Below are 26,867 nucleotides of genomic sequence, written 5' to 3' on the forward strand. Positions count from 1 at the left end.
TTGAATTCTCGTTTTGATTGATTTACTTGGCTGCCAACTTCTTCAGTGATGAGACATTTATTTATGTAGATTTATAGATTTAGATTAGCTTGTGCAATTCAGACCCAATAGACGTCAAAGCTGCCTGTAACAACTTAGATTTTTTTTATTTTTTACTCTTAAATAGATTTCCTTCATGTTAACCCATACTGTCGCCAATCATTTTTAGCTTGTCAGGATGTCCACGTGCCAGAAAGGGAGGTTTGAAGCTCACACCAAGCAAGGATGACAAAGATGAGCAAGAGCTTAAGTAAGAGATTTTTATTTTCCTCATCCCATGATGTCATGTTTTTTGGTTTAAAAAATAAAACAAGGAAAACATTGTTCAAATGCGTCATGCGTTTGTGCCTGGGGCATTATACCTGGAGGCCATTAAGTTAAACAAAGAAAATAATACTTCTCTTGTGGTAACATTAGTGAATTATTTTCTAAGGATTAGCAGCGTGTTTTTGTGGGATTTTTTTCCAGGGTTTTGTATTTTTCCTATTTTCTGAATGGAATATCTGGCTTATTACTCTTCCCTGAGTGCTTTATTTATAATTATAGTGTATCAAGAAAATGTTGAATCCCCGCTCTGATGGCATTGCACTCATTTGCAGCTTTAATCATTGTCTGTGAAAGTGTTATTGGGGGTAAAAAATAATGTAATTGATTTGCAGTTTAAATCCAAAGTAATATGAGCCCTTGTTTACTTATACATCTGGACACAGATTTTTCTTTTTTAATTACTAATGCAAGGGCTTGAGCTTAGGAATTAGACTGGAATAGATCTCATACACATTAAGAGAGAAAGGGAGAGAAAGGGGGGAGGGGAGCAAATGTCCCTAGATTATTGTAAATAGCGGGCCATATGGCATGCCTCCATTGTCCTGATGCCTTGCATCAAGCTACCTACCTGTAGTAGATGTAAGTAATGGGACTGCTGTTGTTTTGTCCTCTAAGTGCTGCTGCTGTGGAGTAACAAAATGCTGAAACAGGCTTTTTGCAGCAGCACTCTACAGCATGCGTGCCATTTGTATCATCTCAGGTGACCTTTCACCTTCGTCAATAAGGGAAAGGGTTAGCCACCTCCAAATTACATTCTTTCGCATGAGGGGATACATGACAATTATCTGTAATTCATGTCACTCCATTACTGACCTGCAGAAAACAGGCCTGAAAATGCAACTGACAAACTCTTAATGATATTCAGCGTGACTTGTGCTTATGTTTTCAAGCACAAACATCTGCGACCTCCAAACGTATGCACTGAACAGAGCTTTTGTTCTAACTCAAGTTGTAGTGGATTAGTAACTTGTAGTTAATGCGATTATTTATTTATTTTTAGTTTTGGCGACTTCATTTTTAATCAGCATTTGGCTGGATTAATCAACTTAATGGTTAACAAATCTTCCGGTCTAGTTAGTGAAAAATTGGTTTTTTTTTTAATGATGTGGTTGTTGTTTTATGAGCAGTTAGATGTCTTTGTTTTTTTCTGTATCAGAGACATGTTATTAAATACATTTTCCCTTTCTGAGTCAGCAGGGTTTACAACATGTCTGACTGTGTGTGTGTGTGTGTGTGTGTGTGTGTGTGTGTGTGTGTGTGTGTGTGTGTGTGTGTGTGTGTGTGTGTGTGTGTGTGTTTCTCTGGTAGGTGTCCAGTAATGGGATGTGACGGACAAGGCCATATATCGGGAAAATACACATCCCATCGCAGCGCAGGCAGTTGTCCACTTGCTGCCAAAAGACAGAAGGAGTCGTCCATCAATGGGCTGCCCTTTGCCTGGAAGGCCAATAAACAGGAACTGCCCCATTGTCCCTTGCCTGGCTGCAATGGCCTTGGACATGCCAATAATGTGTTTGCCACTCACAGAAGGTGAGGTCGCCTGTCCTCCATTTTAACTCTAAATAATACTGCTGGTCGACATGTTGCATTCTTAACTCTCATGCACAATCTGTACTTATGCTAAAGTCCTGTTGATCGTCTCCCATTTAAAAATTGTCATTTCTGACCTGCTGAACTAGCTTGTCGGGTTGCCCACTGAACGCACAGAGTATCAAGAAAAAGCACTCCGAAGAAGAGATGATGACCATCAAACTGAAAGCCAGCAGTGGTAAGCTACTCTGAAATGCTGTGTGGTCTGACAATATTTAAGTATTTTTGCAGTCACATGTACCTTGGTATAAAAAATACCAATATTTTTAGTATGAACATGATAAATTAGATGATATGCTCCAACTCAGGTGTTGAAAACAAAGAAGATATTCAACATTTGGATCATGAAATTAAGGAACTGAATGAATCCAACATGAAAATAGAAGCAGATATGATGCAACTTCAAACCCAGGTAAATATCTACTCTGGCAAGTTTCTTTTAAAAAGGGACAAACGATTTGAGACGTTCGCTCGCTCAATTTCAAATTTCTTGTCTTTTTTTTGTTTGTTTGTTTGTTTGTTTTTGTACCCGAAAGCAGATATCGTCAATGGAATGTAACCTGAGGACAATTGAAGAGGAGAACAAGATGATCGAACAGCACAACGACAGCCTTCTGAAGGAGCTCGCTCGCCTTAGCCAAGCTCTCATTAACAGTCTAACAGACATTCAGCTGCCTCAAATGGTACAGTAAGCCTTGACCACAGACCCCACTACAACTCATGATATCTAACCTGTACTCGAAGAAATCTCATTTCATGAATTGTCATTTTCTGATGTGCTGTTTTCACTAATAGTCAACCATGTCTTTGTTGCAGGGACCCATCAGTGAGCATAATTTTGAAGCCTATGTGAACACATTAACTGATATGTACAACAACTCGGAGCATGAATACTCTCCAGAGTGCAAGACCCTCTTGGATAATATCAAACAGGCTATTAAGGGCATCCATGTTTAAGCTTTAGAGCTACCAAGAGGTTACTTTGACTTGGGATAATGATACTAGATAGCTCTATTTTACTGAGGACTGCTGGCTTGGCTGCATGTATAAGACAAGGCTTTTGGAAATGTGTTTTGCATTTCCGGGTAAATACACAGCACTGAGAAAATTACCAGCCAGATTTGTAATGCTTTTACTGTTTCTGCATTCACTTGATATGTTTATCCTGGTGAGATTTTTACCCCTCTTGCACTTAATTATTTTGTATGGTTTGCTTGATTTGAATCTGTATGTGTTCATGTCATTCTTATATTATTGCTATTTATTATTATATTTGTTCATCAGTGTATTTATTTCCTCGATTTTTATTTATTTCTTGAATTGTAAATGCTTAATATTTGAGAAATCTGTTCGACTTTCTGCACATTGTAAATTTACATAGAAGCACATTCCAATTTCATGGCATACTTTTGCCATCTAGTGTTGAAAAAAATTATATTATTATTATTAAACCATAAGTTGGATTTCCCTTCAAAGTAAAAAAAACTACCAAAACGACTAAGCATCGATCTTTTATAAGCATTGCTTTTGCTTTCTTTATTGGAAACTGAATGTATGGTAAGACAAAGTGAATACTGAGATCAAAAAAATGCAATGCAACTGTACTGTACCTTTTTCTTGTTAACTGCTGAATGCAACCAGGAAGTGACACTGAGGAAAAATGCAACATCATTTGGTGAACTGAATGTCAGATTCTGCTTTGCATAGTGTGCCACAAGAAGAGTGCAAACACAAATCAAAAATCCACTTTGTCAAGATGTCTTTTTTTTAAAAATATAGATATTAAACTGCCTTCTGTGCACACACTTTGGAGTGTGCATATAGTATGTGCCTAAATGTATATGGATCCATAAAAGTATACGAGTACTATGTTTTGTGGTAGGACAGTATTATGTGGATGGTGTCTAATTTATTATACAGTACAATTATTTTCATAGGAAACGTTCCTGATGACTGTTTAAATACTGTTGTCTCAGTAGCTGTAATCTCAGAGTCAGGTTTTCAAATGTCACGACTGAGATGGAAAAGTCTGGTGATTATTTTAACTTTTGGAGACGGAGGAATTAAAAAAAAAAAAGTCTGTTCCTGTTTGAGCTTAAACTGCTTACAAGCCTTAACATTTCAACCAGTTTTACAGTTTGAATATTCTTGTAACGCTTGGGGCAGATTTGAATAGTAGCTATTTCAAAAAACCGAGCTGACTAACACTACAACTTGCATTTCGGTTTCAATCATTGAATGAAACAAGAAAAGATAAAAAAAAAAAAAAACAAGAAAAAAAGAAGAAATGATAACATAGACAAATGGTAGTTGTTGGCTAATCAATTGTTTGTTTGCATCAATTGCACTTTTGTACTTTCAATTATTTTGTATTTTTAGTTCACCACACTACCCTCGACTTCAACAAAAAGAGGGAAATGGGACACTGTAGTCGCATATCAGCAGTATACAGTACATGTCTCAATTTTTACATGAAGTTTATCCCCGGAGAAAATGACACAGTGATTCATCCGAGCAATACAGTTTTCATTTCTGCAAAAAGAAGTTAAAAGACATGTAGCCCAGGACATTTCGAAGAAAAATGTAAGAGCAGAAGAGCCAAATTACAAAAAAAACGAGACCCTATTTTATCCAAATACTCAATATGTTTAAAGAATTTTAATCTTTTTTAAAAAATCTAATTCTTTAAACCTAACAATCCTTTATTTATAATTTATTATATTTAATTCCTATACCACACATTGTTTGCTCAGGAAGTTTTGTGAATAATATTTATTTTTTCCCTGTTAGTATTTGATGTTTTGTAATGTGAAATGCTTTTTTGTGGAACGATATTAGTATGATATGAAATTGTATTGTATTTTCTTTTCTTTTACATTAAAATGTAATGCTTTTTTCAGTTGAAGTAGTTTGTAAATTGAAACTTCCTATTACTTTTACTATTTCATAATAAACAGATATGCGCTGTGTTGTACAGTTTGTGTATGGTAGAAATAAACTTTTTAAATGGTTGTGATGTTTTCTAAGTTCACTGTCAGTCAAATGTAAACCCAAGTACCCCAAAACGACAGAGTAAGGTATCACATTTCCTTAGGCGTTAGCGTCACCTTGTGGTGAATATAAGGTATTACACCAAGAGTGACAACGTGGTTAAAGCAAGGCATAAAGACATTAAAAGCATTGGGAAAAACAAATGTTTAAAAGATTTAAAACACATAAAAGGTATTGTAAAATATATAAAAGATGGTTACAGTTACATAAGTTACAGTGCAGTTTACTGAAAAGCAGCGGCAAACAGAAAAGTCTTCAGTTAAAGGCGTCATGTTACTAAAAGCTGATGAGGCTAGAAATCAAAATAAAGGGGTGTAATGTTGACCTAGAGATGTAAGATGCTGACCATGTTATTGTAACGCACGCATGTATGTAATCTACCTGTCTCACCTTAATTTTTATCTCTGCACTGACTAAAAAAAAAACAGTACTTGAAATAAATCAAAATATAGTGCACTCTACAATCATCTGCAATGTATACTATTCAGTTGAGGGCTGCAACTTATGCAATTCATTATTTACATTAGTAAGTTATTATCCCAATTATTTTCTCAAATAATTGATTTATTGTCTACATACAGTAGAATGCCATAATTGACCAATCCCGATATTCAACAAAGCCGTATAATAATTCATAAATAAAAGGGTTTGGTACTTGCCTTTTTGGTAATTTGGTACATCCAAAAATGGGACCAATGAAAGGTTCAATAAATATAAAAATGAAACATTAACTTCATAAAAAGCATACAATACAATACTGATGCAAGTATCAACCAAATATCTTAAACCACTCTGTCAAGACAAATTAAGCCGCCAAAAAAAGGGAAAACCTTCAAACTGAAATATGGTTTGAAGTCTGATCAAACCAGTTTTTCCTTTTCAGTAAACTTTCTGATCTTGTTTTTATCAGCAGCAGTAATGCTGTTACCCCAACACACAGGGATTTCCAACATGTTGATGGTTTAGAGATAATGGCGAAAGTTACACAATATGCATATTTAGATCTCTGCATCTTGGATGCATTTGGTGACCAATTCAATTGAGAAATTAGAGTGAGTATGCAGTTGCCGTTGAAACAAAGGCAGCTAATAGGTTTAATTTGTTGTGTAGTAACAACACAACATTCAATATAAGAGGCTGTTGGCTCACACTCCACCACCAACCTAATTCCTGTCATGCCACATGGGGTCCCAACTACCTGTAATGTATATGTTGTGTGTAGACCTTGGGAGCATCGCTGCAGATATAAGAAGCTTGATGACCACACACATTACTCTGACCTCAGCTAACCCTGCTGCAGTCAACAATGTCTGTTACAGTTATCTAATAATACAGACGGTTACAAAATATTTGGCTTAATGTAAATAATATTAGATGCAGGTGTGGTCAAATCCAGGATCTTGCGTTTTTGTGTGTTTTTTAAAGTAATATTTCATGAAGGCCTATTGAGGACACAGAGGTCATGTTCTCATCCAGTACTGTAGTTAAAGACTTTACATTATACAAGTACACCAGTTACATACAGTCTTATATATAAATATGTATATATATATATATATATACACACAGTATGTTTAAATGTTACTATTTTTAGACAAAAACAAATCATTGAATACTTAAAAAAGCTTAGTATTTGTATTTGGCAGTGTGGAATAGGTGGATGAATAGAATAATAATTGAGAAATGTTATGGGCTTTTTTGAAGCAGTTAGTCAAAACTTTCTTGGAGGGGTGGAGTGGGGTTGAGTATCCTTACCTCAGTATTTCTGAAGTCCTGGCCCTGGTTTCATGTATCACATACTAATTTTGATGCTAAAAACAGGCCATACTTGGAGTGAAGATGCTGGTCTTGATTAGCCAGGCCTGCTATGGCCCCGAATGACACGACTAATGAACCTGGTGTATGAGTGGGTTCAGTATTCAATTACCAATAAAAACTTGAATGAACCCACATGAACCCGTCTGCAACCTTGTGTATTTTCCGGTCATGTAAGTAGAGCTCAATACACCGTTACGCAATTAAACCACGACTGAGAAAGTCGACAAATTCTTCACTTTAGAGAACGACCTGCAGGAGAACAGCAGCTCACACTGCAAACGAGGTCACATATTTTTCACATAAACACTTACATAAAAATCAAAACATTCCTGATTTTAAAAGGAATTCCACTCTGTGAGCCACTTAGGCAACTATTCAACCTGAATGTTTTGTGCTGTAAAATGAATTTGGCTTGGAGAAACCAGATAATTCACTTATTATCTGTATAAAACATTAGTTTACTATCCTAGCTATAGGCAGATATTTGGGCTTCAGCAGTTACAGAACGAAACAGAAAAGAAGAAAAATGTGGCTTGATTTGAAATTTAGTTTTCTTGAACTGACTGCATATCTTGCACACAAAACCTTCCTACAAAATAAACCCCAAACCTAGTTATCTACAGTATTATCAAAAGATGAGGTGAAGCGAGGTTCCTTAAAACCACGTCTGTCTGCTGGTGATCGTCCCATTCCCACACTTCCAGGACAGGCCAGAAAACCAGCTGCAGGCTAAATATAAACCTTTCCTTTAGGGAATAGTGAGGTTACAAGGTGGGTGAAACTTTCCAGGATATTTCCAATGTTCTACTCAATGTTTAAATGATAATAAACAGGGCTTGTCACAGTAGGGCCCGCTATATTATTCCCCCCGCGCGACCCCGACAGGGACAAGCGGTTGAAAATGAATGAATGAATCAATGAACTATATTTCTTACTCTGTATATTTTTAGTCAAACTTCATCTGCAGATAAGATGGATATTCCCTAATGTGTGGCTGTATCTGTCTGAAAGTGTTGTATTGCAATGTGCCTTACTGTATGTCACTTTGATGACTGTAATGGTGCTTTCCCTCCTGTATACAAACAATAAATAAATAACTGATGTGATTAAATACAAACTATTCATGAGCACTTAAAGATATAATCACAAGACAAAAAGTGACAGTGGTGTGGTGTGATAAATAGCAGTAAAGTCAGCTTGGTGAAGTGTATGTAAACAATATGCATCACATTCATGTATAGCATATGATAGATAGTGTATATAGGGTAGTATAATATATAATAAATCATATAAATCAGTCCAACAGGGAGAGGTTAACTACCTAAAAGACATGTCAAACTAAACTGTTATAAGTGGAAAATTACAACACAACCTGCAGAAAGTCGTTTTTCTGTGATGGATGTAATTTTCTCTGCATTGCGGTGCAATAATAATTGGCTACTCCTGACTCTAAAAGCACAGTACAGTAACTAAACAACAAAAGCTACAGGTAAAAACATTATATTTAATAATATCATACATTTGCTGTTGTAAAAACTAGAATTATTGTAAAATAATAATTGCATAGATAGATAGATAGATAGATAGATAGATAGATAGATAGATAGATAGATAGATAGATAGATAGATAGATAGATAGATAGATGGATAGACAGATAGATAGATAGATAGATAGATAGATAGATAGATAGATAGATAGATAGATAGATAGATAGATAGATGATTGATTGATTGATAGATAGATAAATAAATAGATGGATACGTAGATATATATATATAGATGTTAGATAGATAGATGATAGATAGATAGATAGATAGATAGATAGATAGATGATAGATAGATAGATAGATAGATAGATAGATAGATGGATAGATAGATGATAGATAGATATATGATGCTAGATAGATAGATAGATAGATAGATGATAGATAGATAGATAGATAGATAGATAGATAGATAGATAGATAGATAGATAGATAGATAGATAGATAGATAGATAGATAGATAGATAGATAGATAGATAGATAGATCGCTATATAGATAGATGAAGATAAATAGATAGATGTAGATAGATATATAAATAGATAGAGGTGAGCAACAGTTAGATAGATAGATAGATAGATAGATAGATGATAGATAGATAGATAGATAGATAGATAGATAGATAGATGGATAGATAGATGATAGATAGATATATGATGCTAGATAGATAGATAGATAGATAGATGATAGATAGATAGATAGATAGATAGATAGGTAGATAGATAGATAGATAGATAGATAGATAGATAGATAGATAGATAGATAGATAGATAGATAGATAGATAGATAGATAGATAGATAGATAGATAGATAGATAGATAGATAGATAGATGGATAGATAGATGGATAGATGGATAGATAGATAGATAGATAGATAGATAGATAGATAGATAGATAGATAGATAGATAGATAGATAGATGATAGATAGATATATGATGCTAGATAGATAGATAGATAGATAGATGATAGATAGATAGATAGATAGATAGATAGATAGATAGATAGATAGATAGATAGATAGATAGATAGATAGATAGATAGATAGATAGATAGATAGATGGATAGATAGATGATAGATAGATATATGATGCTAGATAGATAGATAGATAGATAGATGATAGATAGATAGATAGATAGATAGATAGATAGATAGATAGATAGATAGATAGATAGATAGATAGATAGATAGATAGATAGATAGATAGATAGATGGATAGATAGATAGATAGATAGATAGATAGATAGATAGATAGATAGATAGATAGATAGATTGATAAAAAGATCGATCAATCATAGAGGAGCAAAGTAAAAGGTACTGCAGGGAAAAATCAATTACTTTCACAAAACCCAGTAAGAAAAGAACAGCGCCCTCTTATTGACCTATATTCCCTCCCATCATTCAAAGTAGACCCAGGATAAAAAAATAAAAAATAAAGCAATAGACTGAGTGGTGATAACAGCTGACACAAGTCATTATTATTTTATTATTATTCAGAGGATTTTTTTTTACATTTAGTCCCTCCACTGGGCCTGAGGGACTGAGGACAGGAGTATACAGGGGGTGAAAAAAAAAAAAAACAGGAACGCCTTTTCAAATATTAAAATATATTTAAATGGCATAAAAAATTATTTTTCTCCTTGTCTGATCCCTATTCGCCGTTATGTGTACACTGAATCAAATAATGAATGTTTTTTTTATTACTGTTTCACGCATAGAGCAACCTTTTCAACAGAATTCCATTTCTAGGCAACAGCCTGTGTCCTGGCTAACTTCCTGTCAGTCGATGCCATTCACATTTCCTGCGACAGGAAATAAACTGATGTTTACAACTGTGTAATATTCTGTAGGCCTACATTATAACAAAACTACAAATAAGCCTATTATCAGATTGTCAGGCATTGGTGTCTATAGTGAAAAATTAATAAATCACTGACAAAGCATGCGCTATAGCCTAAATACACGTATAATGCAAAATGAATAGCCTCCTCTTTTGACCTTTTTATGTTTGTTAGTGTTGGTGTGCCTACCTGTTTTGCCATTCTAAAGAATCTTATATATCGATATATGTGCAGATTTTCAGTCTCAAAGCACAGTATGATGTTGTCATCAGCCCAACCTGAACTAAGTTCTGTCAAGTTCTCTTCTAGACTGTGGAGACATTGGCGCTCCTGTTTGTATAGGTGAAAGTTGTTGACCTTTTTATCTTCATGTTAATCTTCATGAGTTGTACTATATATTAATTGATATATTTCTGTATTTATTGTGCTACTTTTTTTTATTGTACTATGGACCTACCATTGTGTCCTGAACAAAAGTCAGCACTGTTATTATTATCATTATTATTACTGTCTTTGTCCAGGCTTATGAGACAAAGTTAGAAAGTTAAAAAGTTAGAAACAACTCTTCTTCTTCGTCAATCTCTATAGATAGGTAGATAGATTGATAAATAGCTATATACAGTAAATATATATAGAGACAGATTGATAATAGAAAGATGTAGATAAATATATAGTTATATATACATATATACATACATACATACATACATATAGATAGATAAATATCGATGGATAGATAGACAGATATATACAGTAAATATATGTATAGATAGATAGATGATAGATAGATGTAGATAAATTAATGGATAAATACATATTTATATATAAATATATATATAGATATATATAAAAATAGATACATATATAGATAGATGTAGATACATATATCTATAGATAGATGTAGATACATAGATATATATAAAGATAGATAGATAGATAGATAGATAGATAGATAGACAGATAGATCGCTATATAGATAGATGAAGATAAATAGATAGATGTAGATAGATATATAAATAGATAGAGGTGAGCAACAGTGCCTCCCCCATCGACAACACTTTAAACCACGTGACCTGTGTTTACATCCTCTCCTCAGCTGTTTCTTGCTTCTTCCACTTGCACACAACAGCTCGCTCGTCACTACTTTACCTTTTTGCACGCGAACCAGCTAACTAGTTAGCACAGTTCACGAGCGGTTAGCCTCTGGAAAGGAGGCTGCTAACTAACGTCTGAGAGCCACTGTGACCGTCGCACTGCACACAGCACCCAGTTACAAGGAGTTGAGTTAATGCGACACGGCATTGTGAGTATTATGTTTATTTCTTTTAAAGCTAGCTATCGTTTGTGAGTGTGTCGGCAGCATAATCAAAATAATGTGGGCGCGCATGTTTTTACGCGTTTGTTAGCTGGCGTGGATAAAGAGGCGAGCTTACCTAACCTGCTTTGTCTCTTGTTTTGGTGATGGCGCACTCAGGCCCACTACATCCAACGTTAACCGGGTTCATTGGCAACTCATATGGCGTTGTCCCGACATTCAATATGAACTTAAAACACTTAAATGTCAGTTAAACGAGCCATTTTCACCGACGTTTGCAAAAATTTCTCACATTGCGTCTTTCATTTTGATGTGTGTGCGTGTGCGGGCTCGAGCTTCATGAGGCGGAAATATCCTTTGTTTGTTTGTTTTGGTGCGAGTGTTTTCCGCAGCAGTTATTAAAACATGCAGGGACATTTTTTTTTAACAAAGCGGATTAGTTTGTCGCTGTTAAACGATTTATAATAATCGCTCTACATGGTGAGTTGACCAGTTACTGCATTTATGGTCGACACGAAACGAAAACACACACCGTCTGTGTTGTCAGCTCGTGAAATGAACGCTTGACTCGCCCGTGTAATTATCACATATGTGTGCCGGGCAGAGTTTTAGGAAACAGACGTGATTAATAACGTCTGACAACATTGCATTAAAAACGCTGTTGTTGTTTTGCTCCATCGTCACACGCAGTGCGAACAAAGTGTCCAGGCAGCTGATTGGCTGACGGGTCCGCTGCCTGTGTGGCAACCGCAGCACGTGACCAGGAAGAGTGCTCATTGGCTTCATCAGATGTCAGTTATGGGGAATATACAGGAACATCTGTATGATGTGAAGCCACCATCCCCGCTATAGATAGGCCTGCAACTATACTTAAATTGTGTCTGAAAGTTTGTGATTGAAAGATGTGTTCAATAACATTAGAAACACCTTAGAAGATAATGCACAAAACAGTTAAATAAACAGCAGGGGTGAACTACTGATTATTGTAAGTCTTTATTAATCTGCCAGTTGTTTTCTCATTCAGTCTTGACAGGGACTTTTTGTGGGGCTGATTCATAGACTGTATAAAAAGGGCTGTATGAGGTACCTATCCATAGTCATCTTGCATTACTTACCTGAAATGATCTAGACACAAAGCTAAGCAATGTACTGCTGTGGACAGGAGCAGTAGCTAAAAAAACATGTATCATTTTAATATATTAAAAAAAGTGAAAGATGCCCATCACAAAATGCCCAAGATGCCCAAGATGCCCATCACAAAAGTGAAAGATGCCCATCACAAATGTAATTAATCTAACTAAATACATTTATATTTGGCCTAGCATCAGTCTAAAATATATTCAGTTAACTGTTACATAAGATAAGGAAAAGCAGCAGATCCCCACAACTGAAAAGCTAAAACTAGTATTTGCTGAACCAATTCTATGATGACAAAACCGTATAATAGGGCTGCAAATAGCAGTTATCAAATAATCTACAGGTCATTTCTCAAGTAGCTTTTTCGAAAAATGATCAGATGTTGCTTTGTCCCATCATCACTCCAAAACCAAATATATATATATATATATTCAGTTTAATATAATTTATTACATGACTTTGTTGAATATTGATTCTGATTGGTCAATTACGGCAGACTGTCGCTCTAGACACAGTTCTGATGACCTCGTCCATCAATCCATAGAAAAAAATCCAGCAAATTAAAGTGGTCAGTGGTGGCAACAAAACGTTAATTTACAGTTGAAATCAATATGTTTAGTCAAATTATTGATTTATGTAGTAAGTGGGTCATAATTTGCTTTAATGAAAGGTTTGCTCGTCAATATCCCTTACATACGACAAAGAAAAGCATTAAATGTTACATTTTAGAAGGTGGAGCCAATTAATAGACATTTTTGCTTTAAAAAGACTTGAAGGATTAATTGAAGTTATCAAACTTGTTGCCAATTAATTTTATGTCAATCTACTAATCAATTATCATTATAAGCTTCAGCTCTTGTTGAATGAACACCGTCAGTGTTGACAGCAGTTAACAACACGTAAAGTCAGTGATCGCGCTGGCAGCCCTGCGATACCATCATTCTCATCACAAATCAGAAAAAATCAAAGCAAAAACAAATGGAAAAAATGTAAGCAATGCAATTCGCAAAGTTGCAGGTTTATCTAGGTGCCACAAATTGAGGGAAAGACGCATCTGCTTGAGTGGAAAATGTTTATTCCATCTATACCAAAACAGAGTCAATGAGAGCAAAAGTGAGAGAAAACAGTGAAGTTCTGGTAAATTAAAAAAAATTAGCTGTTAATAGTTCTCTCTCTCTCTCTCTCTCTCTCTCTCTCTCTCTCTCTCTCTCTCTCTCTCTCTCTCTCTCTCTCTCTCTCTCTCTCTCTCTCTCGCGCGCACACACACACACACACACACACACACACACACACGCACACGCACACGCACACGCACACACACTCCTCTACTGGCACATCCTATTGCAATTTGCGGCTAATTAGCTCAGCGTCCAGTGGTTAAAGTTGCATAAATAAAGAGAGATGTGAGTACACTTTTTTATTCAGTGTGATTACACCATAAGATCCCTCCTCCGAGCCTGAGGATGGAGTCAGAGGAGAAGCCATATTGTCACCTAAATCAAAAGCATTTATCCACTGCTGAGATTGAGCATAAAAATCTTCAGAGGCTTTTGTGGCGGTCTTTGTCTGAGGTTCATACTAAAGGAAGGGGTCGTTATGGCGAGCAACTCTGGGACATCTTGTGTAGTTGTGGAAATGAAAGTCTTGATCTGATACTACCACTAACATTGCCTAAAACTTTATAACAAGAGGAAGACATACCATTTTAATGGCAAACGTGTGTTTTTTTTCAAGTCGAAATGGGACTCTATATATTGCATTAAAAATACATTTCTGTGCCACAGGATTGGATAGACAACTGACAGTTTGTTCAGTATGACCTTATAATAACAATGGAAAATGGCCTATGGTCATGTGTATAAAAATAAATAAATTAAAGCATAAACTTTCTACTGTGACTATTTGCCCTATGAGAATATGCATGAGACATGTGACATGTCTTCCCCTGGGGTTGACACTAGAGGAGGGTTCAGTAGGTCATTGAAATCCAAAGGATTCTCCAAAGGTATTCAGCAAACATCAGCAGTGTTGTGATCTGTTCAGATTTTGCGGTATATTATATAAACTGTTACTAGAAAAAAGGCAATTAGGTGATCAAAATCGTTATGACTGCTCTTCTGCATGCCGTGGATATCCACAGCAGATTTAATGGGAATTGGGTCATTAGTTTTTGAGGTATTGAAAATAAGTGTTGTCGAACAAATGGAAGATTGGACCTGCTGGTGGTGGTACTAGATGAGGACTCAGCATGGCTAAAAGTTAGCACAAATTTTACAGAGGTAATATTTATTACAGAAATGTTTTGAATTACAACACACAATGTACATGTGTTTTCATCTGACTCAGTGTGGGGAGAAACACAGTGCAGATCCTTTAATTGCTTCTTTGCACAGATGAATACCCTGGTGTATATAACTTCAGCTACATTGCTTTTTTGTACCTTTTGTAATGAAATGAAGCACTTCTATGACATTTGCATTTGTAGAGCATATTTGCTCACATTTTGTATTTATAATACATTTGACATCGCAGAAAAAATTGGTGCTGAATTCATTTCCTTCCAGATCTCATTAATTCGACCATCTCAACTCCCCCCCCCCCCCCCCCCCCCTCCCCTTCATTGTCAACGTAAAACCTGCTCATATGTTGTTGCAGTGAATATGGGACAAAGCATTCACTCACCGGCCTCAGGAAATGTAAATTCACAGGCAGGATTTGCATATTCACAAATCATTATGAAAAATGTCAAATCAAAAGTATATTTTTTATGGTGGTTATAGCTTTAACCACAAATCATCACTAGTTTGCTGTCGTTACAACTAGAGCCAGACTTATTTATCCATATTGGCCTATCACAGTCATATCTATGGATATCTGCGCTCAGATTGTTCGATAGGCAAACGATGCTTGGGGTGATTTAGAAATGGTTTCATTATGTAATTTGTCCAGTAGAACGTGATTAGTGATTGGCGGATACTGAACATGCAGCATTATTTTTTACTTTCCCCTTATTTTCTATTACATTGTAACATACAGTACAGCATATGTGTATAATGGTGTATCATACTGTTAAATATCTTTAAAATGCGGTCATGCAGTCATAGTCATTTGTGCACAATCGACATACAAAAAAGTCAATTCAATTCAATTTTATTTACAGTGCCAAGTCATAACAAAAGTTATCTCATGACACTTTACAGAGTAGGTATAGACCTCACTCTATGACTGATTTACTTAGACCCAACAATTCCCCCGTTGAGTACACAGTGGCAACGAAAACCTTTCCTTTAACAGGCAGGAACGTTGGACAGACCCAGCTCTATGGAGGACAGACATCTGTCTTGACCGGATGTCCGGAGGAAGAAATGGAGAGAGGAAGAGAGAAAAGACAGACAGATAGACAGAGAGACACTTCCAGAGATGCAAGCAACTGTGAAAAAGTAACAGTAACTATATTAATAGCTATAGTAATGTTAATATGACTTATATGTTATGGCAGTTAATATAGCAGAATAGTAAGAAACAAGCACAGCAAAGGTGACATAATATGACAATGATAATAACAATTATGGTGGTAAATATGATCAATGATGAGTAGTGGTAATAACAGCTGCAATACAGTGAGACATACCAGTGATAGCTAGACTAATGATAGTATACGGTATATGAGTAATAGTAATAGGAATTATAGCAGCAGGAAGCGTCATGCAGGACCACAGCAGCAGGCACCACCACCATCAGCAGAGACCTGTGAGAAGAAACAACTCCGGGGAAGAAGTTAAATTATTAGTAACATGCATTGATGAGACATGAATGATACAGCTAGAGAGGATAGAAGCTGAGTATCAGGAACAGTATTATCCCCAGGCCGACTACACCTACAGCAGCATCATTAAGCATAAAAAAATCAGTTTAGGCCCTGGCCATTGTTATTCCAGCTCAAAAATTCACTATTTGCTGCCATATGAGTAATCTGAATTTTTCCCCTATAAAATAAAACTTGTGACTGCAGATCAAAAAATTTCTAAAAATGAGAACCATATAGGTCTGGCATTTTGCCACAGAGGTATGGACATCATACTGTACTTACAAAGCTGCAAATAGGCTGATAAAACGTCAGATTTTACACTGTGATGGTAACCATGAGGATCCTCAGTTTACCTCACACTGTCTGCTGATCAGCAATGTGTTCATGTCAGTGTTTTGCCTAGACAGGCCTTTGGTGTTTAGTTACAGCACTAGAGTTGATGTTGCCAGAGGATCTGTTACATGTGTCGTCATCCTGCGTGGTTCAGGGAAGTTGTCCCTAGCTGGGTCATTGCAGCCAGTCATGACCTGACATGGCGTCCATATACACCAGGGCTCAACCCAGGACATCCAGTGTGTTTTTACCAGTGGATTCATGTTGTTTACAGAGTTTCACTATAGTAGCTTCACTAGCAACAAATGGTATTGCTTAGCTGGTGCTTTTTGATTTGTCTTAGATAAATAGTGAGTAAATGATGGCCTAAGTTTCGAGACTCTGCATTATCATTGGTAAGGCAGTACAGCAGTGCCCAAAAGCAATTTGCTTTTAGAATACCTCACAGGACCCATTTTCCTGGATTTTCTTTTCCACTGCAGGCAACTGAAAGGACTATGCATTACAGAGAAGGAAGAGGGGAAAATAGGATAAAAAATACACTGCTGTACAATCAGGGATTGTGAGCGAGTCAATGATTTGTTTTGCCTGTGAAAAAGAGCCAATAGAAAATAACCCCACCAGGCCTCCAACTACAAAGTCACCCCTGAATTTAATCTTTATTAGCTGAGTCAGATGTGGAGATGCTGAGGAGGCAGAGAGGGAATTCAAGACTTGTATCCTTCGGCTGGATCTCAGCTATACCCTTCGCTCTGTGCCAGCTTGGGGTATTTCAGTCATCAAAGCATCTATATAATGTTTAATAAGTGGCATGTAGCAGGAATTTCCTCTTTATTGCTATTATGCTAAATAGCATTACATAGTGGAGCCGGTAGATCAGTAATCTCAATGCAAGTAACTCTCAGCACAGCAGAGATCAGTTTTAATTGACCCAGGGAAGTGAAGCAGAGAATTTGTGGCATTTAACTAATCAATTAAACTAATCGTTTCAGCTCTAAAAAAACAGTAAATACAATGTACAGCACATTCCACTGTGCATGTAAGACACAGCATGACAAATGGAGCTTTTTCACAACATATATTCTGTAATGCATTTGCAGGAAAATTACATAAAGCCATGCTAGTGAGCCAGCTTTATACCAAGAACCTTGAACCTAAATTGAATCGAGCCATCATAGAGGTTAAGTACAACTTGTACTAACTGTGGTAACTGTGTTAACTGCGGGTTAACAACTGTTGCTAGGGAATTGCTTGTTGTGGGGTTAATCTCTGTGCAATGGAGGTAATGTGAAATGCAAAAAAAGTAATCTTAAGGTGCCCGTTATGAATGTTTTCAAACATGACATGTTGGTGAGTAAGCTATATTGTTTGTAATAAATATTCAAATAGATAGGGCTATACTATTTCACTGAGCCTTTTCCAAAATAGTTTTGATCCTGAAGGGAATTTATTAGAATTAATAATCAGTCTGTTTCTTTTACAGTCCATTTCCCATCAAAAAGACAAGTCTAGCTGTGGGAGAAGATAAATACAGCTTTACTTTTATCAGATTAAAGTAGATGCTGTATTCCCTAGCAGACATGTTGCCATAACGTGGGTATAATTTTCCTCAGGTCACTTGCTGCCTGGACATGACCGCAGTCTGAACTGACACTTGAGGAGTCACAGCGGCAGCATCCTTCAGGTCAGCCGTCCATGCCACTCTGAGGAAGAGTCACTCATCCAGAGTACGAGTTCGGCCCTTGTGTTTCTCTTCTCTTTTTACCATGGGGGGAGCCGTGAGTGCTGGGGAGGACAATGACGACCTCATTGATAATCTGAAGGAGGCCCAGTATATTCGCACAGAAAAAGTTGAACAGGCTTTTCGGGCCATAGACCGCGGTGACTACTATCTGGACGGCTACCGAGACAGTGCCTACAAAGACTTGGCGTGGAAGCATGGCAACATCCACCTGTCTGCTCCGTGTATATACTCTGAAGTGATGGAGGCCCTCAAACTGCAGCCTGGACTATCTTTCCTTAATCTGGGCAGTGGAACTGGCTACCTGAGCACAATGGTCGGCCTCATCGTAGGTAAGCAATTGTGTACATAGCTGTGTTTTTTCCTGTGTGGGAAATGCTCAGATGTTCTGTCTAGGTTAAGGTTTCTAGGTAAGTACACCATATGTCTGTCATTATCAGTGATAAGACTGCAATTAGTATTTTATTTTTCTATTAATTTGCAGATTATTTCCCTGATTTTATAGAATTGTTTGTCCTGTAAAATGTGAAAAAAATTCCTAAAGCTCAAGGGATTGTCTACAATCCAAAACTCAAGAATATTCAGTTTGCAATCACAAAGAAATCCGAAAATTAGGCATTTTTGCTTGAAAAATGACTTTAAATGATTATTTAATAATGGAATATATCTTCTTCTGCCGGTCGATAAAAAGATTAATTGTTTCAGCTCAGTGAAATCACATCACAATAGGTAGTATGTAATGCAATTTTGTGATTGTTCCTGGTGTTTTGTTTTTTTTGTAAGGGCCATTTGGTGTGAACCATGGAGTTGAGCTCCATAAGGACGTGGTTGAATATGCCAGAGAGAAACTGGATGATTTCATAAAGAATAGCGACAGCTTTGATAAGTAAGTACATGCTTTAAAAGGAATATTTAATTTTGACATATATGTTGATTTGCTTTCTTGTCCACTTCAAAAGTTCGATAAAGATGTTGCTACCACTCTAATCTGTCTGTAAATGATAAAGTGACATTAAGCAGCTAGTTAGCCTAGTTTCGCATAAAGAGTAGAAATGGGGGGAAAAAGCTAACCTGACTATCTAAAGGTAACAAAAATCTCTCTACCAGCACTTCTAAAGCTCACCAGGGTTACATTATATCTTGTTTAATAAGGATAGTTTTACACTGAATAAATAGACAAAATGTGTTAGTTATCTTTGGATCAGATTAGCTTATTCCTATTAACAAAAACTATGTGTTCAAACCACAGGCACTAGTAGTTTTACCTGCCAGTTTCACTCTTGCTAAGACTTGCAAATTAACATTTAAATCTCTAATTATACTCATCTAATCTACATAGTTTTGTTGCAGCAAACAAATGTGTTGAAAACCAGAAAGAAAGAGAAAACGGTTTGTTTAATGCATTTTATCCACTATCCTTATTCTTTCACAGGTTTGAGTTCTGTGAACCCATCTTTGTGGTGGGGAATTGCCTTGAAATCTCAACAGACAGTCACCAATACGATCGCATCTATTGTGGCGCAGGAGTGCAGAAAGACCATGAAAACTACATGAAAATACTGCTCAAAATTGGAGGCATTCTCGTAATGCCTATAGAGGATCAGGTAAGTTCTTTAAACCTTCAGAATAATACAGAATCACCACATCATGATTGCTTTTTTAAAATGCTAACACACAAGGGAAAACATGATCAAATAGTTTCAACCTACAAGACTACTTTCACATTCATTATTGAGCCGTAACTGCCCCGGGATTTGAGAAACCATGTAAGGAGCCAACACAGGGCTGAATAAATAAATGTTATATTTGAAATGGTTGATGTGTGAGTGTGGACAGTGTGTTTTCAGAGCATACTCAAAAAAGTTCCAGTCAACCATTTTCTCCACCAACTTATCAAAAATATTAGGACAAAGTTCTTGACGGGTTCATGTTCAAGGGTTCAGGGCTATTTAAGGAGTTTGAAAGGGAAAAGAAGCTAAAGAGAAGCAAAGCTTGGCTATGTTTATATATTGTGACCCTAGATTTGGATATTTGGATTAAGTTGTCATTTAAAAGTCACATATTGGTAGACTTGCTCCATGCGCGCCCTGTAGGCACACGGCCACAATGCTACGCACGCTCCTGCTACCCACGCTCTCACAGCCCCTCATTTTGGATAATTTTCGTCAACCGGCCTCAATTCCAAATTAATTGAATAGCCCTGATGTAGCCTACTTCAGTCAGTTCAGTGATTGCTGTTTTGCGTATTCTACTAATTTTTCTAAGATTTGATAGTGTAAAAGTGTTTATATTCTTACCTAGAAGGCAAACAATTGTTTACCTTTTTGCCAACTAAATATATAAATGCCTAAATACAGCAATGTCTCTCCTACTGTTTCAAAATCTCACTTCACTTTCGTTTAAGATTGTTACAGTAATCCCTAAGCAAGCTGCCTCGTTATTTCAGTTTTTGCTTGATTGCATGACATGTCCTTGAGAATATCTGATTAAAAAAATGTTTTTTAATTATTAGGCTACAGATCTGATACATGGTATTTTAGGAATCTAAAAGACATAGAAAAAAACAACCGTACCGAAAAACAGTGATATGAACCGAACAGAGTATAGAAGACATTTTGAATATTTTAAAGGGGGAGAAAAAGATGAAGAGAGGCCGTAACACTACCGATTAGCAGTCTGTCATTTGTATTGGTCAATTCAAAGCTTGTGTTTCACCATGTTTAGCTTCTCCACACACACAGAGCAAAGTGTGGGAGAGACAGATGAAGTTAAGCTAGCGTTGTCGGTAGCCTAGCGGTTACAAACTGGCTCAGGTGTGAATAACGCGCCGGTGTACTGAGGATGCAGTGTTTTTGCCTTTTTAGCTAACTGCACCAAATTATATACAGTTGAAACAGATCGATGATGCTATTTTGCCCTCCTTGTTCTCCGTGAAGTTTGCTAGAAGTGATGTAATGTAGTCACGGTGTGTTTTGAGTGGAGTGAGCACTGCACCAGACTCCACTCTAAAAAAAAATGTTTCAATGCTATATTGTTTATCAGTTAATAGCTAATAAATGTTTGGACAAATATGTTGTCAGTCAATGAATTGAGGTGTACAAATGCATTAGCCAGCTCAGGGTGGGAGACAAGATACAAATTTAAGCATGCCCAGTTCAAACAGAAATGATTGAATGAATGAATGTGATTAAATTGAAAGAAAAAAGTTTTCTCATGTACTCTGACAGTGTTAATATCGGTTAAAGGACCTGCCGGACGATGAGTCATAGCATCATTAGTGCTTTAATTATGTTTTTAGAACTGTCCTACTGTGGGCTGGTAATTACCTGTTTTAACCTAAGCCAACAGATATCCGTCACCTACTGAGGGCCATATCTAGGGGTGCATAACTGCAACAATTAGCCGAATAATGAATTATTCAATTAACAAATCTTACACGTCTGACTGATAATTTAATCATTTTTCAAGCAGAAATTATAAACATTTGAAGGCTCCAGCTTTGGTCTTACATTATTGTATCTAAACATGAGCTTGTGACCGTTCCTGTGTCAAAATAAGACATTTGAAGTTTTTTTTACATTTTTAACAATGTTTTATGGACCAAACAATTCGCAGATTAATTGAAAACATAATTTGCCCTCGACTATGAAAATGATCATTAGTTGCAGCATTTTTTGTACCGTCAGAGATGTTTCAATACTGTGTATTCTCTTTGATCTATCTGGTAGTTGGCCATTGCAGGCAGTGAATTATAAACAGCTGAGTTCTACATTCACACTACACTATTTACATGTGCTTCTATAAAGGATGTCATCTATGTCTCCCACCCTGAGCTGGCTAATGCATTTGTACACCTTTGAGATTGTTGCTTTTAAAAAGCGTCACTGTCAAAGTCTGTTAGATCGTCCTTTAAGCCAATTGGCAGTCAGTTGCTCACGTACAAAGCAAGTGTGGAAAAGGAATTTTTTGTGCACCTGTTTGATACAGCAGCATGTATGCAAATATCAGAGGGGCTCATTGATTCTCCAGGGGCAAGGTTTATCTTTGGTTACACAGTGTATGTACATCTGCCAATCTTTATGAACATGTGAAATTTGGAGTAAGATCATTAGATGTGTGAATGTAAACATTGTATTTATACAGAGGTAATCTGTATGTGTTGAGAACATCCTGTGTGTGTGTGTGTGTGTGTGTGTGTGTGTGTGTGTGTGTGTGTGTGCGGGACGGACTGAAAGTAAAGAAGTGAATGTGTGTCAATCATCTCAGTTCAGGTGGCAGATTCACAAAATGCACAATGAGCAAAAATAAAATTCTAATTTGCGGAGACCCTGCTGGTTTAGGCCCTTAGTTCTTGCTCTCTAGTGTCACACACGGTTTAATATTTCATAAGTGTTGAGTTCAGGTTTTGTCTCTCTATGCAGCTGACCCAGATAACCAGGACTGGTCAATGCACATGGGAGAGTAAAAACATCTTGGCAGTGTCCTTTGCCCCCTTGGTCCAGCAGAGCAGAGCTGATGGAGAGAAGCCTGACACTGTCCAGCTGCGTAAGTTCTCCAGTCTCAACAAAACAAAGCTTTGTGTTTTATTATGCGGAACTGCTCTTGAGGTATAAAGCGGGCAATATTTCAAAGTCAGACAGTATATTCAAAGTGAAGTGACGATTTCAACAGCAATATCTGCTTTGACATGTGAAGCTCGCCCTACAGCTGCTCCATGGAGCCCTTTCCTTGAAATTCTGAGACACAGTTCTCTCTTTGATGGCCTCACTTGTTTATGCTGACTTAGTTGAAGGACTGTTGCTGTTGTATGGATTATTGTTTTGTTTTGTGGCGCATAGCCCTGAAGGACCGTGTCATCTCTATTTGTCTACAGCCCCAGTGAGTGTCCGCAGCCTTCAGGACCTGTCTCGGATCTACATACGCCGCACTCTCAGAAACCTGGCCAATGAGGACAGTCAGGGAAAGGGGATGGCGCAAAGAGTTCCCCAGAAGCGCAAACGCAGGCGCTGTCGACGGCGACGCATCAACACCTACGTTTTTGTAGGCAACCAGCTTATCCCCCAAATGGTGGAGAGCGAGGAGGAGGAGCACACTGAGGAAGACCACAAGGAAATTGAGGAGGAGGAGGAAAGAGACATTGGCGACATTGAAATCCTCAAGCAAGTGAATGTGCTGAGGGACCAAATAATGGCTTTACCGCTGCCCGAGTCACTGAAAGCATATTTGCTGTTTTACAGAGAGAAATGACTGATTAATATCCACACAGGTGCAGCTCCTGCTGAAATGCTTTTCTTCACCGTTTTCAGTACAAATGTAGCATTATTTCCATTAAATCTTGATGGCAGAACTGTATTGGAAAGAGACATCATAGATAATATTGGATAATAATGTTATGATTGTTACAAATTGTTCATTTTTCTGACATTTTCTTCTGATTTGTATATCAAAAGAGAAACAATGTAAAAAGTATACTAAATGAACAGAAACCCATTTTGAGATTCAGATTTTGTCATGATTTCTGCAGAAATGTGCAGATTAAAAATTGTATAAAAACAAAGTTCTTATTATATTTGTTAAAATACGAGACAGACGGACACTTTTATTGGTGTTCTTAGCAGCTTTAACCTACTATCAGTGTCTGGTGGTTAATGATCACTAAAGGAGCAAAAGACACTGAAAGGCAAATAGGGTCATATCTATATATAAGAGTATGATATTATTGCATAATCATGGATGCGGCACATATGTCATTACTCTTCTTGAGATTTCCTGTTTTGTACCTTCCTATTACAAGAGATCATTGAGAGACTTGATTGGTTCATCATTTTTTCTACAGGGCACCTTTTTGATGTAATGTTTTCTACAGGGTGCTTACATACTTGTTTCCTCACTTTGCATATGAGTAGCTGACGTCCTACTTGATATATGATTAGGTGTTTGAGGCCCTCTCCTCTCCATGGTTTCCCTTTCATCGTTAGTGCAAATAGTATATAAGTTTAATTAATCATATCAGAGGTTTAGAATAATGATAAAACTGATGAGGTTCACATTTTCAGCTTTGTTTTAGAGGGGGCTGGTAAAGAGGAGATGTTAATAATGCATGAATATAATGTATATGTGTTGGGTGTTCCTGACTTTACTTCACATCTTATGATTGGTCACTGGAGGTGATGTCCCAGGTGATCAAGTCTGGACATTTTTTGACAAGAACAAAAAAGATTTAAAAGAATACTAATTAATTAGATGGCCTTGAGACGAATCGCAAATCCTGTATAATACTGCGTTTTGTTTTTTTAATCGACAGCAATGCAAATCAGAATCGCTGGGGATTTTGAAGCCTTTTGTATCCTGGACTGTAGAAGTGTCCAACAAAGCACCTTAGTCTACCGCAGTCCTCAAGTCAAAACAAATCATTTGTATTGTGGACTGAACTTGTAATTTAAATCCTGTTTAATCAAAGTACAATTTGCTTGCAGAACTTCCCTGATAGTGGTGGCTTTTAAGTGCCAATGTACCCCATCACATTAGGACTTCTGTGAGTTTTACTGGCACAGTAAATTTACCCAAGCAATGGTATATTTCTACAAAAACATTCCACGGTGAAAAAGAAAAAAAGAAAACATCACATCACTGATAGATGTCACACGTTTTCCTTCATGTTTTACGGTCACAGACTTTGGAGATTGCTTTCAATGCGTACGTTAGTATTCCAAAAGCTGAGTTGAATGTTGTTGATATTAATTCTATTCAATATAAAAGTGATATGTGTTGTTATCATATGATTCTGCATACAGTTTAATTTGCATTCGGTTTGTTGTAGCGCCCTCTTGCTGTACTGTATCTTTACACTGGGAACTCTGTAGATCAAAACTCCACTGCTGTCTGTTAAATAGATAAGATATATTAGGTCTTCATTTTTGTTCGGGTGTTATGAAAAATATTGTTTGAAAAAGGAGTGATTATTTTATTAGTAGTTTTTGTGTGAAGAGGTAGCATTTATTTTACATACGTTCTTTTTTTTCATTCATTGGAACGCTTTGCAAGTAAGCAATAATGGATTCATGCCTCAGCTTATAATTACCAGTAACAACATAGTCCCATTTGATTTGTGTAGTATCCATTAAAATTCTCATGACCAATCCCAGGCATGCAACAGTTTATATACAGTTGTTATCTAAAATGTAATTGCTAATTAGAGAGCATATTAAGTATTGAAAGCAGGGGACCTTCAACCTCGACTCTCAGGTCACGCCTTGCACCAAAGTTAATGGGACTGCTGTGATTACGTTTTAATGTGGACGAGATTCGACTACAAAAAATGGCACCCGGTAAAGACCAAGTCATAAGTCTGTTTTTATATTAAATGAATTTGGTAAGAACCAAAACAGTTATGTTACTGTTTATCAGGCCTAGGCTGATTGCTCATAGTGTGTGCAGTTCATTTTAAAAATGTGTTGTTTCTCCGTAAATGTTTGGCACAAAAATAAAGGTTGCAATCCCATTATGCCTCTTCTAATCATTGTAACTGCTCTTTTTAGTGTTTCTTATTTCCCAGATGTTCCGTTTTGTTTCCCAGATGAGTTATTGCAAGCAGACAGGAAGCACAAACAGTAGTAAATGGGCCAATCTGGAAACATTGGCAAGCTTGTGATGACCCCCTTTTTTGTTTTTGTCATTGATGAGAGAAATAACTCCTGTCTACCCACTATGGCTTTTCTGACAGATTTATGGAAAATTAATTGTTTGACTGCAACAACCTGAAACAAGTACAGGCCATAATCTCCGCAACTCCCCTATAGTTGAGTGCAGGAAACACAAAGGTAACATAAGTGCAAGGTGCGTGTTTTGATGAAGACAGAAGCTGCTGATCCTGTTATGCCTATAATAAGGACTGGGCAATAATTCAATATGATCATTTAGCGTCCTTCAATAGAATCGCATCGTTGTGAAATCACACATCGAGATATGTCATCTAAATTGATAATAAGCATGTTCTAACACATTTGTGAGAATTTCTGATTTGAAAGAGTTTGAGGGAAAATCTTTTGAAGATTGAGTTTTTTGTTTTGACATCACACTATTTGTGTGCATGCGTAGAAACAAAGTCAGTGTATAGCTGATTTCACTTACTTACAAAATACTCTGTACTTTTCATTTAATCCAGTTGTATACAAAAATGTTTTTACCATGTGGTTATTTCATACAGACTATTTATTTATTGAATTACCAGTGAACATGCTGTAACATGATATTTAGAGATATAAAATGCCCTACTGTATATTGGGATAGAAGATTTTGGCAATATCGCCCAGCCCTGCTTACAAT

General features: G+C 36.7%; 2 protein-coding genes across 3 annotated transcripts in view; both read left to right on the forward strand.

Annotated features, from left to right (window-relative positions):
• st18 (ST18 C2H2C-type zinc finger transcription factor) overlaps positions 1-2,913 on the forward strand; it is a gene marked incomplete at both ends in the record, with an annotated part of 40,686 nt that extends 37,773 nt beyond the window's left edge. The window contains 6 exons of the mRNA XM_083928138.1: positions 209-289; positions 1,675-1,896; positions 2,046-2,134; positions 2,265-2,368; positions 2,493-2,639; positions 2,773-2,913. Coding sequence (XP_083784264.1) covers positions 209-289; positions 1,675-1,896; positions 2,046-2,134; positions 2,265-2,368; positions 2,493-2,639; positions 2,773-2,913 — 784 coding nt within the window. The remainder of the gene's footprint in view (positions 1-208; positions 290-1,674; positions 1,897-2,045; positions 2,135-2,264; positions 2,369-2,492; positions 2,640-2,772) is intronic.
• An 8,424-nt stretch (positions 2,914-11,337) lies between these two features.
• Positions 11,338-26,037, forward strand: pcmtd1 (protein-L-isoaspartate (D-aspartate) O-methyltransferase domain containing 1). Of its 2 annotated transcripts, none has more exons than XM_083928955.1 (6): positions 11,338-11,511; positions 18,415-18,874; positions 19,326-19,428; positions 19,975-20,146; positions 22,964-23,087; positions 23,416-26,037. In XM_083928955.1, the coding sequence occupies exons 2-6, from the start codon at positions 18,568-18,570 to the stop codon at positions 23,787-23,789; spliced, it is 1,080 nt and encodes a 359-aa protein (XP_083785081.1). In that variant the 5' UTR covers positions 11,338-11,511; positions 18,415-18,567; the 3' UTR covers positions 23,790-26,037. The 2 variants fall into 2 exon arrangements, with proteins under 2 accessions (XP_083785081.1, XP_083785082.1); XM_083928956.1 differs by lacking the exon at positions 11,338-11,511 and adding an exon at positions 15,995-16,100.
• The last annotated feature ends 830 nt before the right edge of the window (positions 26,038-26,867 follow it).

This window comes from Echiichthys vipera, assembly GCF_963691815.1.
Source record: "Echiichthys vipera genome assembly, chromosome: 15".
NCBI classification, from domain to species: domain Eukaryota; kingdom Metazoa; phylum Chordata; class Actinopteri; order Perciformes; family Trachinidae; genus Echiichthys; species Echiichthys vipera.